The 14,963-nt window shown below is 44.4% G+C and overlaps 1 protein-coding gene across 2 annotated transcripts in view; it reads left to right on the top strand.

The window, feature by feature from the left end:
* LOC128694740 (probable transcriptional regulatory protein IL1088) overlaps window positions 1-14,963 on the top strand; it is a 46,893-nt gene continuing 31,930 nt past the window's right edge. Inside the window, exon 1 of one of the 2 annotated variants that reach the window (XM_070095955.1) lies at window positions 1-107. In XM_070095955.1, the coding sequence (XP_069952056.1) occupies window positions 93-107 (15 nt within the window). In that variant the 5' untranslated portion in view covers window positions 1-92. Of the gene's footprint in view, window positions 108-6,563; window positions 6,585-14,963 lie in introns of those variants that run through there. The other variant, XM_070095956.1, reaches the window with a different exon arrangement.

Here is a 14,963-nt window from a genome sequence, read left to right as displayed (position 1 = left end):
TTGCAGGAATTAATGCTCCCGGTTGCACGTGGTTCCCAAGGGGAAGTCCAAAGGGGCTAAAGCTAGGCTTAGGAAGTTGAAGATCAGGATATATGCTGCAACACCAAGTAAGTTAGTCCTTTATACGTGCATGCAGGCGAGGTTTCTTGCAATACCAATCATTTGTGAAAATCTGTCCTATAAGCCACTTGTGAGGCTGAGGTACCCACCTCAGAGCTCGGTGTCAACAGAGTTTGCCAGGGTAGGCGACTCACTTGGAGGCAGTCCACACAAATTTTCACATATGTATTGTGCGAAAACAAAAGCATTCACATTGCTAAACTCACAAACTAGTATTTAATCACTTAGCCATAATACCAACTTACCTCATAATTTGTAATATTTTAAAGTTAAGACTTAATCTACGTCTGCCCGAAATGCCTAGCCATGCTGGTGTTCTAGTGGCCCCCTCTGTAATTAGTATTTTAAAACATGTAAACCACACAATATCCAAATTCTGTAAACTCAGCATTGTAATCCTTACAGAGAATAAACTTGATTTGATTTGATATGTGTTGAGAACCTAGGATAGCCCAAAAAAGTCAGACAGTGATTTATTTCCATTGGGGTCTTTGGGTGTTAACCAAAGGGGTTCAACTCCTGGTATTACCAATCGCCCTGCACTATTATTGGCTGAGCCTTACACAGGTACTTCTGGAGGTACCATCCTGGTGTGTTGTGGATCCTGCTATACCAGATAGGGTAGAGGATGGTTTTCATGGAGCATCAGCACTGCCAGCTGCACCGAGGGAGATTGTGGTTCAGGATGGATACATGGTGTACAAGAATGGTATACAATACCGACAAGATGAAATTAAGACACATGTGCAACATCTGGGTATCTTTATTGTAGACGTTTCGCCATCCAGTGGTTTTATCAATACAAATTCCAGGACATAACTTGAAGACAGTAGAACTATATACAGAAGATGAGGTAATCAGTCTCTCAGCCTAGGAGTAGGTGCGAAGAGCACCATAGTCGTGGAGATTCTGAAGCAGAAGCAAGGCGTCTGACGCTTATATACTAACGTCAGGTGGAAGGGGACGTGTAGCAGACGAGGGCATAGTCACTGGTAGGCGGGATTCCCCAGTGGAAGTAGGTCCTACCCAAAGTTAGTTAGTTTAATATGTTTATTATGCACCCCATACCCATCCTGTGGGCGGTAGTCAAAAGATTACAGAGGTACATAATTGGTCCAGGGACTGGACTCCAAAGTTTTGACAGCTGAGCAAGTTACAGAGGTAATGAACTCACAATTTACAAAGGTAATGAACTCACAATTTACAAAGGTAATGAACTCACAATTTACAAAGGTAATGAACTCACAATTTACAAAGGTAATGAACTCCAGGTAAGTCTGGTCACAATCATGACAAGTTACAAAGGTATTTACAGATTACAGAGGTACGTAATGGGTCCAGGGACTGGGCCCCCAAAGTTTTGATAGCTGAACTAGGTACAAAGGTAATGAGCTCACAAGTTACAAAGGTAATGAATTCTGTAGAATGGTTACTTACGTTTATACTTTGGCTACAATCATGAACAAATTATAGAGTAATGAGCAATTCACACTTCCACACCCGGTCACAACTGTAATGAGTTATTGGTGCAAATATTGATTGTTGAGTCACACACACCACACACACACACACACACACACACACACACACACACACACACACACACACACACACACACACACACACACACACACACACTTTAGTTTAAAATCTTTATGCACCCCATACCCATCCTGTGGGCGGTAGTCAAAAGATTACAAAGGTACATAATGGGTCCAGTGACTGGACCCCAAAGTTATGATAGCTGAACTAGTCACAAGGGTAATGAACTCCAGGTAGATCTGGTCACTAATCATGGCAAGTTACAGAGGTAATGAATCAGCTTCACTCCTATACATGGTTACAGTCATGAACAAATTACAAAGTAATGAACCACTGATACGTCCACACCTGGTCACAATTGTAATGAGTTATAAATACAAATATTAAGTGGATCATACACCCACACTAGTGCGCGCGCGCACATACACACACGAGGGCGCACGCACGGACATGTGCACACGAGCGTACAAATATATGCATACACACAAGGACGCACACCCACACACACACACCCACACACACACACACCAACACCCACACACACACACCCTCACACACACCCACACACACACCCTCACACACACCCACACACACACACCCACACACACACACACCCACACACGCACACACACACCCACACACGCACACACACACGCACACACACACACACACACACGCACACACACACACACACACACCCGCACACACACCCTCACACACACCCACACACACGCACGCACACACACACACACACACACACACACACACACACACACACACACACACACACACACACACACCCTCACACACACCCACACACACACACACACACACACACACACACACACACACACACACACACACACACACACATGCACATATGTGGTAATGCTTTATTTACAGCTAGCAAAGTCAGGGTATTTCTCCAGAATGGTCTGCAATATACCACTGTGGATAAAATACTTAGCCATTTCTTGAACACTTCTGAGTGAGTTGTTTCTAAATTCATTAATTTTATCACACTCCAGTACATAATGACGCAATGTGTGACAATAGTCCATCTGGCAAAGTTTACATTTCGTTTGGTCTACATCTGGTGGTGGTGATTTAACCTGCCACAGATACTTGTAACCCAGCCGGAGCCGGGCGGTAGTGACATCCAAGAGTCTACTTATCTTGTTGGATGCACCATAGACATGTGGCTCCTCCTGCATGATAGAATGATGATAGATGGACTCACTGGTGTCAATCTCCCTGAGCCTTAAGTCCATAAAATTCAGCTGAAGTTCTTTTCGTATTATTGTTCTCAAACTACTACCTGACAAGCCAAGATTGTAATCTACTCCCTCTTTGAAAGCATACAGCTTAGCCAATTTATCAGTTCTATCATGCATCTGTAGACCAATGTGAGATGGAATCCACAGCATGTGCACTCTGACTCCACTGTCCACAATCTTACCATACCTGTGTCTGGCTTCTGACAAAAGCATGCCACAATTTATACTTAATGAGTTGAGAGCATTTATGGATGACAGAGAATCAGTTACAATTAAAGTGTCAACCTTAGATACATGGACACATTTGAGTGCAAGGAGTATGGCAAACAGTTCTGTTTGAAGGGTAGAGGCCCAGTTATTGATGCGTGCTCCAATTTCTTTATGAGAGCCATCACTCTGTGTGACAACAGCGGCACTACCAGCTGCACCAGTGGACTGGTGAACAGAACCATCGACGTAAATAATTTGTGAAAGATTGTTCTGTGTGACTAAGTTATCAATACAGCTTAAGGCATCATGTTTGGCTTCAAGACGAAGCTTTGGTTGTGATTTAAGAAGAGTTTTGGGGGGAAATGGAGGAATGGTAGTTTGGAATGGGGTAATATCCCATGGAGCAGGGAAATGTCTCTGTTGTCCAACTTGATATAGATCATGTAGCTGGTTCATGCGGAGGTCGGTTCCAGTTTTTTCGATCCATCTGGAAGGATGTTCACCAGTGCTGAGGAAAGTTTGGAGGGCTTCTGTGCAGGGGTTTGAATGGGCTAGCCTAAGCATATTGACCCCAATAAGGATATTTCTTTCAGTAACACGATCTCTAATGCTTGGAATATTAAGTTCTTTCCGCATATTTAAAATTTTAGCAGTACGAGGGCATCCTAGGATGATCCTCATAGCTTCGTTTTGCAGTTTTTCCAGCCCTCCAAGCTTCCAGTCAGACACGAGTGCAAGTAGTGGCGCTGCATAATCAACCAATGATCTAATATAAGCAAGATACATCATTTTCACAATTTTAACATTAGCACCATACCTGGGATGAAAACCTGCCACAACTCTAAGTGCTCTCAGCCTTTCTTTGTATTGGCGACAAAGTCTCGTTACAACAGGTCCAAGTAGTGGAACCTCAAAGCCTAGATACCTGTATCTGCTTACATATTCTAGAAGAGACCCATCATGCAACTGGATCTGACGAACTGTGCCTCTCTGCCGAGGAGGACGCCTGTTGAGTATCTTTGTTTTATCCCCTGAGATTATTAACCCCAGGTCCTGACACGAGGCTAAAACATGATTAAGAATGTTTTGGGTGTTGGAGAATCCGGTGGTGTGAATCATTATGTCATCAGCAAAACTAACCATATAATGATGGGGCTGGCTAGGCATGGCATTAAGGCATTAATCAAAATGTTGAAAAGGGTGGGACTAAGCACACCTCCCTGTGGGGTTCCTAATTCAAAATCTTTAGTTACACTTCTATGTCCCTGGAACAACACAGACGACTTTCTGTTGGACAGGTAACCTTTAATCCAGCGGAGAAGCCATCCTCCAACATCCATTCTGGCAAGTTCACTAATGATTACATGTCTGTTGGCTACATCAAAAGCGGATTTAAGGTCAAGGAACGTAGTGTATGAGCTGTCAGTGTGCAGAGTGAGAAAGGTGGTAATGCAATGATGCACACTCCTTCCATGCATGAAGCCATGCAACCGGGGTGACAAGAATTCCTTAATTCTGTGCATAAGACGATTAAGAATCATCCTTTCAAATGTTTTACACAAGCAGCTAGTAAGGGATATTGGGCGAAATGAGTTTTGTTGATTGGGCTTTGGAATGGGAATAATGAGGCTATTGGTCCATGATTTAGGGAGCTCCCCAGTGACATAACTCATGTTATATAATTCAAGTAAAGGATTACCTGGTACTCGACACAGCAATCTGAGTATGTTGTAAGTAATACCATCCTCACCAGGCGACGTGGAGTTGCCCTTAGTTAGTGCTGCATCAAGTTCAAAATTAGTGAAAGGAATGTTGCAGTCATCTGCCTTGCTGAGCATAAAGCAAACAAGTCTCTCCCTTGCATCATATTTGTCCATTAATTTCGCCTGTGTGGTACTGGGAAGACTGTCATAGCTAGATGTAGCAGCCCAAGCACTGACTAACTCATTCGCCCTATGCAAGGGATGAGGGTGCGCGATCTGCCCAGTTCTGTTACCCTTAATTCTATTTATGTCCCTCCATGCCTGGCTAAGTGGGGTGTGAGCATTGAGACCATTGACAAATTGTTCCCAGTCTGTTTGCCGCAGCTCTGTCATACGCTCTCTGGCAGCAGCAAGGGCAGTTTGGAAGAGGCTCAGCATTTCAGGGGTACGATGGTTTCTATACCCAAAGAGATGGTGTTGGAACTTATTCGGTCCGAGAAGTCCCAACGGGGAAAAACACACTGTTTGAGGGCCCTTACACCCACCCAAAACACAAACACACTCACCCGGGTTGGCGAAGGTGGTTGGAAGGTACTTCTTAATTGATAGATTTACCCTTCAGGGAAGAAACAGGTAGGTTATACTGTTAGTACACTAATATTAGGTAGTAATAGGCCGAATGTAGGCAAACACTAGGTTATGTTAGCTAGGGAGAACTGGCAGCCCAAGTTTGAACGACGAGGTGCGGGTCTTGAAGACGCCAGAGCTTCCTTCTAACACTAGACACCATCTGAACAACAAGGAATCGTTCAAGACACTGTACACCGTGTATGTCAGGCCCATACTGGAGTATGCAGCACCTGTTTGGAACCCGCACTTGATAAAGCACGTCAAGAAACTAGAGAAAGTACAAAGGTTTGCGACAAGGTTAGTTCCAGAGCTAAGGGGAATGTCCTATGAAGAAAGATAAAGGGAAATCGGCCTGACGACACTGGAGGACAGGAGGGTCAGGGGAGACATGATAACGACATATAAAATACTGCGTGGAATAGACAAGGTGGACAAAGACAGGATGTTCCAGGGAGGGGACACAGAAACAAGAGGCCACAATTGGAAGTTGAAGACACAAATGAGTCAGAGAGATATTAGGAAGTATTTCTTCAGTCATAGAGTTGTCAGGCAGTGAAATAGCCTAGAAAATGATGTAGTGGAGGCAGGAACCATACACAGTTTTAAGACGAGGTTTGATAAAGCTCATGGAGTAGGGAGAGAGAGGGCCCAGTAGCAACCGGTGAAGAGGCGGGGCCAGGAGCTAAGACTCGACCCCTGCAACCACTAATAGGTGAGTACAAATAGGTGAGTACGTGCTGTGATCAGCAGGCGGCGCCCCCACGTGTCTTCACATATTAGACCTGGGGAAATCTGGTGGAGGCACCTCGACTTACCGTAGATGTCCTCCGTCAGGCCCATACAGTAAGACAAGACAAGCTGGCAGTGCAAGCCCAGTACATACCAGCGTCTCTTGTCAGCCTAGAAGCTAGTGTCACTTTCTGCATAGTATTCTAGGGGATTCCCCCACCCCTTGGAAATAGGAATTTCTGAGGTGCAGGCAGGTCACTAATATCGATTGAATATTGCAGGAATTAAGGCTCCCGGTTGCACGTGGTTCTGAGGGCAAGTCCAGAGGGACTAAGCTTAGGGAGGTTGAAGACCAGAATAGATTCTACATCAAGTAAGTTAGTCATTTAAACGTGCATGCAGCCGAGATTTCTTGCAACATCAGTCATTTATGAAAATCTGTCCTATAAGCCACTTGTGAGGCTGAGGTACCGACCTCAGAGCTCAGTGTCAACAGAGCTTGTCAGGGTAGGCGACTTACTTGGAGGCAGTCCAGACAAATTTTCACAGATGAGTTAGATATAGAAGTAGTTGTCGTAGTCGTGAAGGTTATGTACATGTCCTCAGAATCAAGATTCCATGATGTTGCAGTGTCTGACAAGTTGTACAAGAATGGTATACAATACCGACAAGATGAAATTAAGACACATGTGCAACATCTGGGTATCTTTATCGTAGACGTTTCGCCATCCAGTGCAACATCATGGAATCTTGATTCTGAGGACATGTATATAACCTTCACGACTATGACAACTACTTCTACATTTAACCCATCTCTTTGGGTAGGACCTACTTTCACTGGGGAATCCCGCCTACCAGTGGCTATGCCCTCGTCTGCTACACGTCCCATTCCACCTGACGTTAGTATATAAGCGTCAGGCGCCTTGTTTCTGTCCCAAGATGAGCTTCTCCAACAGAGTCAAGATAAAACCATCCAGTGGTACGATCAATGACTCCACCAAGCTTGCCCTTGCTGTGGTAATCAGGGGTCTACAGGTCAAGATTAATACCATCCTCTCACTCCACGAAGCCTTCATTATTGTCTGTGAAGACGATGTTGAAGCTGAAAAACTACTGACCTCCTCCGCTTTGTCCACTCTATCAGACCGTGGCTTCAAAGTCATGTCCTCTCCTGCCTTACGGGCTAAGAGGACTGTCTTCTTGAAGAGACTTGACAAACTGATTACCATACAACCTGTTGAAGACCTAAAGACCTCCATAAAAGAACAAAATCCCTGGGCTACAGTTGAAAGCATCACCAAAATTCCTACTGCCTCCTCCATGCTGAAAATCACTTTTACTGATGTGACAATGGCTGGTGCCCAAGCTATGGCTGAAGGCCTGGCCATATACTATTACTTCATTAACTCCAGTCATATTGAAGCTGAGCGGTACCATCATATTACTCAGTGCTGGAGTTGCTACTCTTAGCTACACTCTACAGAAGACTGCCCCACAAAAGACAAAAAGTTCTGTTCTACCTGTGGGTCTGAAGGCCACGATTCCAAGACTTGTACTTCTACTGCCCCACTTAAGTGTCTCAACTGCAAAAACAATCACCATACTCTCCCTGCAAAGTGCCCCACTCGTCGTGAAATTCTAAAAAAAGCCAAGAAGCAGAACAGAAGAAGACACCTTCCAAGTCACCTACTTATGCTGCCATCACCCAACTCCAGACCGACACAACAAAACTTTTAAAAGCTACCCAACCCTCCACCACTACTCCATCAGCTTATGAACCTACGAAAATTCATTACTGTATGCTATATGCACACATATATAATATGGCGTTACCAGGCTCCTTCAACACTGTTATTAACGAGCTCTTCCGATTGAACAACATGCTAAACTTTACTTTCCCAGACTCTCCACCATCTGCCGACATCATCAAGCTCACCAAAGAATTAGGCAACATCACAACACCTGAAATTCCATCTCCAAGAAACAACCAATCAGTGACTTCCAACATCACTACCGCTGTGAACCAATCACCTGAGTCTTCCACCTCTTCTGCTACTACTAACGAACCACCTAAAGCCAAGAAAGCTAAGACACTTCCTCTTGAAAATCCACCTCAAGATACTCGAAAACCTGAAGAAATGGAAGAGGAAACAATATTTAGACCAACTGAACCCCTCACTTTCTATACATATAACCCTCACACCCCGTCGCTATATGCACCTCAGGTCATCTATTCCATGCACCATGGTAGTATCAAGTACACTGTTGCTCCTGGATGCGATCCCCACACTGAAACTGCCCCAATTGCAGACTTAGAAAAAGACAGCAAAAGTCTGCTCAAACTTAGTTTATTATCGAAACCTGCTTTCAAAAGACTTCAAAATGGCTCTACGACAGGAACGAAAAACTAAAAACGCAGGAACGAAAAACTAACAAAACCAATCAACGCTGGGTCAATGCATGGGTCAAAGGGGATTCCCAGATATTTTACTGATGAAACCAAAGGGGGAGGCCAAGCCCATGATGACACTCTTCAGGTCACTTGTTCTATCTAGGCTGGAATATTGCTGCACTCTAACAGCACCTTTCAAGGCAGGTGAAATTGCCGACCTAGAAAATGTACAGAGAACTTTCACGGCGCGCATAACGGAGATAAAACACCTCAATTACTGGGAGCGCTTGAGGTTTCTAAACCTGTATTCCCTGGAACGCAGGAGGGAGAGATACATGATTATATACACCTGGAAAATCCTAGAGGGACTAGTACCGAACTTGCACACGAAAATCACTCACTACGAAAGCAAAAGACTTGGCAGACGATGCACCATCCCCCCAATGAAAAGCAGGGGTGTCACTAGCACGTTAAGAGACCATACAATAAGTGTCAGGGGCCCGAGACTGTTCAACTGCCTCCCAGCACACATAAGGGGGATTACCAACAGACCCCTGGCAGTCTTCAAGCTGGCACTGGACAAGCACCTAAAGTCAGTTCCTGATCAGCCGGGCTGTGGCTCGTACGTTGGTTTGCGTGCAGCCAGCAGCAACAGCCTGGTTGATCAGGCGCTGATCCACCAGGAGGCCTGGTCACGGACCGGGCCGCGGGGGCGTTGACCCCCGAAACTCTTTCCAGGTAAACTCCAGGTAAAGTGATGGGCTCCCCATTACACTGGACATTAAAATTATTTACCCTTCTCAGTTTATGTTTCGTGCCAAAGAGAATGGCTTCAGTTTTCCCGAGGTGTAATGATAGTTTGTTGTCTATTAACCATTTGCTGCAGGACTCCAGTTCCAGTGTTAAAACATTAGCTATATCTTGTGGGTCTTTACCTGACACTAACAGGGCACTGTCATCTGCATACAGTAAGAGTTTGCACTTGACACTGATAGGCATGTCATTGACATAACATAAGAATAATAAGGGACCCAGAATACTACCTTGGGGAACTCCACATGTTATCGGCAGGGGTTCTGATTCCGTTTTGTTGATTTTGACAATTTGTCTCCTGTTGCTAAGGTAGGACTTAAACCAGTCTACAGAACCTATACCGATAGCTTGAAGTTTCATACATAATGGTTGACAGTATCGAAGGCCTTTTGCAGGTCTAAGGTTACCATACCTATGAGGTTCCCCTTTGACATTTCAGTTCTCAGGTAATCCATCAAATTAATTAGGGAGGTGTCGGTTGAGTAAGATCTTCTAAAGCCCGGTTGATAGCTATGGAGAATGTTGTTGTCATTAAGGTACTTAACTACTTGAGAGTACACCGCCCTCTCTAGAATTTTGAATATTATACTGAGTATACTAACAGGCCTATAGTTGCTTACATCAGACCTACTATTTTTCTTGAAGATAGGAGTAACTCTGGCCTCCTTGAACCCCTCCGGTACGGTATTAGTGGTGATTGATAGATTTATTATGTGAGAAATAGGGATTGACAGTTCAGAAGCACCATCTTTTAGGAACTTAGACGGGATGTTATCAGGGCCTGTGCTCTTAGTTAGGTTTAACCTGCTTAGTTCTTTTTGAATAAAATCATGAGATACACTTACTTGTTGACAACTGTTTGGGGTTACCCCTTTATTGGTATAGTATGTTTGAAACTTATCAGAGTCTGTGTTGAAGGTATTTGATGCAGCTGGTAGTTTACTTACTAGTGTTGATGCAACAGATGTGTAGTAGGAATTAAAGCAATTTGCCACCTTAGATGTTTCGTGGCATACCTCATTATCGATAGTGAGTACTATGTTAGACCTCAGATATGGTAAACATGAGGAAATTAAATCTTCATCAGAGTACAAAACAAATTCTGGCCACAAAATAGAGCGAAACACCAACGTCAAAGACCTGGGAGTGATTATGTCGGAGGATCTCACCTTCAAGGACCATAACATTGTATCAATCGCATCTGCTAGAAAAATGACAGGATGGATAATGAGAACCTTCAAAACTAGGGAGGCCAAGCCCATGATGACACTCTTCAGGTCACTTGTTCTATCTAGGCTGGAATATTGCTGCACTCTAACAGCACCTTTCAAGGCAGGTGAAATTGCCGACCTAGAAAATGTACAGAGAACTTTCACGGCGCGCATAACGGAGATAAAACACCTCAATTACTGGGAGCGCTTGAGGTTTCTAAACCTGTATTCCCTGGAATGCAGGAGGGAGAGATACATGATTATATACACCTGGAAAATCCTAGAGGGACTAGTACCGAACTTGCACACGAAAATCACTCACTACGAAGGCAGAAGACTTGGCAGACGATGCGCCATCCCCCCAATGAAAAGCAGGGGTGTCACTAGCACGTTAAGAGACCATACAATAAGTGTCAGGGGCCCGAGACTGTTCAACTGCCTCCCAGCACACATAAGGGGGATTACCAACAGACCCCTGGCAGTCTTCAAGCTGGCACTGGACAAGTACCTAAAGTCAGTACCTGATCAGCCGGGCTGTGGCTCGTACGTTGGTTTGCGTGCAGCCAGCAGCAACAGCCTGGTTGATCAGGCGCTGATCCACCAGGAGGCCTGGTCACAGACCGGGCCGCGGGGGCGTTGACCCCCGAAACTCTCTCCAGGTATACTCCAGGTATCTATTGGCTTATGGCTATACCCCAACTGTTTTAGTTGTTGCCAGAGCTTTCTGGGGTTATGCTTATACTCTTCAATTTTTGAGCAATAGTGCTTTGCCTTTGCTCCTTTTATAAGCCTCTGCACTCTGTTCCTCACCCTTTGGAATTCATTTAATGCTGCAATATCCTGTCTGTTTGCTTTAAATCTTTTTAGCAGCTGGTCTCTGAATTTCATATCTAATATCTCAGTATTCATCCAGGGTTCAGTTCTTCGTTTAATCCTAACCTCTTTAACTGGTGCAATATTATCAAGGATGGTAGTGAACATTGTTTTGAATTTTTCCCAGGCATCGTTTACGTCCATGCAACTTGTTATCTCTGTCCAGTCACAATTGTGTAGCCTATTTACCAGTGTTTCTTTACTGTAGTTTCTAGTTGACCTCATTTTTATTGTCCTGTGTAGGCCTATCCTATCCCTAGTGATTTTCCTGGTGCAGTAAATGATGAAATGATCACTAAGACCTGTGGTAATGATGCCTGACTGACTAATGTTCTCAGAGCGGTTACAAAGTATGTGGTCAATTAGGGTGGCTGAGAACTGTGTGATCCGGGTTGGTGTATTAATTAGTTGAGTGTAACTATTTAAACCTAGAATTTGCTTATACCTTTTGCATAGCCCCTTATTTTGCTGATGAAAACAGATATTGAAGTCGCCCAGTATTATTGTCTCGCAATTGTTTTCAAGTCCGGACAATACTCTGGAAAAGTCTTCTAAGAACTGGTCCTGGGTGGGAGGGCGGTAACTAGTTCCTACTAAGATGGGTTTGGTCTTGGGAAGCAGCACTTCAAACCATAGAATCTCCAGTTTAATGTTATTTAAATCAGGTCTTGGGTTGTAAGCTAAGTCATTTCTAATGTAGGCACATACTCCACCACCCTTTCTGTTCCTATCTAAGCGTTTTATATTGTAACCTTCTATTTTGACCTCGTCGTCAGTCACCGTATCATCCAACCAGGATTCAGAGATGGTTATAACTGCCGCCCTAATTTTGTTAGCTAGAATCCTAATCTCTGCCAATTTAGGAAGAAGTGATCTTGCGTTGACATGAATAAAGTGAAGGCCTGTTTTCATAAAACAATTATAATCATCAGTACATGGCAATGGGTCATTTGTATTAAAATTAGGTAAATCAATGTCATCATTGCTAAAGGGTAACTGTGCCAAAGTGCATTTGTTACACACAAAATGAATTCTGGCATCGTTGCAACCAAAGCTTCGTCTTGAAGCCAAACATGATGCCTTAAGCTGTATTGATAACTTAGTCACACAGAACAATCTTTCACAAATTATTTACGTTGATGGTTCTGTTCACCAGTCCACTGGTGCAGCTAGTAGTGCTGCTGTTGTCACACAGAGTGATGGCTCTCATAAAGAAATTGGAGCACGCATCAATAACTGGGCCTCTACCCTTCAAACAGAACTGTTTGCCATACTCCTTGCACTCAAATGTGTCCATGTATCTAAGGTTGACACTTTAGTTGTAACTGATTCTCTGTCATCCATAAATGCTCTCAACTCATTAAGTATAAATTGTGGCATGCTTGTGTCAGAAGCCAGACACAGGTATGGTAAGATTGTGGATAGTGGAGTCAGAGTGCACATGCTGTGGATTCCATCTCACATTGGTCTTCAGATGCATGATAGAACTGATAAATTGGCTAAGCTGTATGCTTTCAAAGAGGGAGTAGATTACAATCTTGGGTTGTCAGTTAGCAGTTTGAGAACAATAATACGAAAAGAACTTCAAATGAACTTTATTGACTTAAGACTTAGGGAGATTGACACAAGTCAGTCCATCTATCATCATTCCATCATGCAGGAGGAGCCACATGTCTATGGTGCATCCAACAAGATAAGCAGACTCTTGGATGTCACTACTGCCCGGCTCCGGCTGGGTTACAAGTATCTATGGCAGGTTAAATCACCACCACCAGATGTAGACCAAACGAAATGTAAACTTTGCCAGATGGACTATTGTCACACCTTGCATCATTATGTACTGGAGTGTGACCAGATTAATGAATTTAGAAACAACTCACTCAGAAATGTTCAAGAAATGGCAAAGTATTTTATCCACAGTGGTATATTACAGACCATTCTGGAGAAATACCCTGACTTTGCTAGCTGTAAATAATGCATTACCATGTGTGTGTGTGTGTGTGTGTGTGTGTGTGTGTGTGTGTGTGTGTGTGTGTGTGTGTGTGTGTGTGTGTGTGTGTGTGTGGGTGTGTGAGAGGGTGTAGGTGTGTGAGAGGGTGTGGGTGTGTGAGTGTGGGTGTGTGAGTGTGGGTGTGTGTGTGTGTGTGTGTGTGTGGGTGTGGGTGTGGGTGTGGGTGTGTGTGTGGGTGTGTGTGTGTGTGTGTGTGTGGGTGTGCGTCCTTGAAAAGATTAAATTAAACTGTGTGTGTGTGTGTGTGTGTGTGTGTGTGTGTGTGTTAGTTACCATTTTGTCCTAGGCACATGTCGATTAGACACTAGGCCTGTTGTGTGTGTGTGTGTGTGTGTGTGTGTGTGTACTCACCTATTTGTGGCTGCGTGTGTGTGTGTGTGTGTGTGTGTACTCACCTATTTGTACTCACCTATTTGTGGTTGCAGGGGTCGAGTCCTAGCTCCTGGCCCCGCCTCTTCACCGGTTGTGTGCGTGAGTATGTGTGTGTGTAGATTTTTTTTAGATTTTGCCACCGAAGTGGCTAGTTTATTGTGCACCCCATATCCATCCTGTGTGTGTGTGTGTGTGTGTGTGTGTGTGTGTGTGTGTGTGTGTGTGTGTGTGTATGTGTGTGTGTATGTGTGTGTGTATGTGTGTGTGTGTGTGTGTGTGTGTGTGTGTGTGTGTGTGTGTGTGTGTGTGTGTGTGTGTGTGTGTGTGTGTGTGTGTGTTAGTTACCATTTTGTCCTAGGCACATGTCGATTAGACACTAGGCCTGTTGTGTGTGTGTAGGTGTGTAGGTGTGTGTGTACTCACCTAGTTGAGGTTGCAGGGGTCGAGTCCAAGCTCCTGGCCCCGCCTCTTCACTGGTCGCTACTAGGTCACTCTCCCTGAACCATGAGCTTTATCGTACCTCTGCTTAAAGCTATGTATGGATCCTGACTCCACTACATCGCTTCCCAAACTATTCCACTTCCTGACTACTCTGTGGCTGAAGAAATACTTCCTAATATCCCTTTGATTCATCTGTGTCTTCAACTTCCAACTGTGTCCCCTTGTTACTGTGTCCAGTCTCTGGAACATCCTGTCTTTGTCCACCTTGTCAATTCCTCTCAGTATTTTGTAAGTCGTTATCATGTCCCCCCTATCTCTCCTGTCCTCCAGTGTCGTCAGGTTGATTTCCCTTAACCTCTCCTCATAGGACATGTGTGTGTGTGTGTGTGTGTGTGTGTGTGTGTGTGTGTGTGTGTGTGTGTGTGTGTGTGTGTGTGTGTGTGTGTGTACTCACCTAATTGTACTCACTAATTGTGGTTGCAGGGGTCGAGACTCAGCTCCTGGCCCCGCCTCTTCACTGATCGCTACTGGATCCTCTCTCTCTCTGCTTCCTGAGCTTTGTCATACCTCTTCTTAAAACTATGTATGGTTCCTGCCTCCACTACTTCACTTGCTAGGCTATTCCACTTGCTGACAACT

The sequence above is a fragment of the Cherax quadricarinatus genome, chromosome 51, assembly GCF_038502225.1.
Source record: "Cherax quadricarinatus isolate ZL_2023a chromosome 51, ASM3850222v1, whole genome shotgun sequence".
NCBI lineage: Eukaryota > Metazoa > Arthropoda > Malacostraca > Decapoda > Parastacidae > Cherax > Cherax quadricarinatus.
The sequence above is the reverse complement of the archived record's forward strand: the minus strand, read 5'-3'. Positions and strand labels throughout refer to the sequence as shown.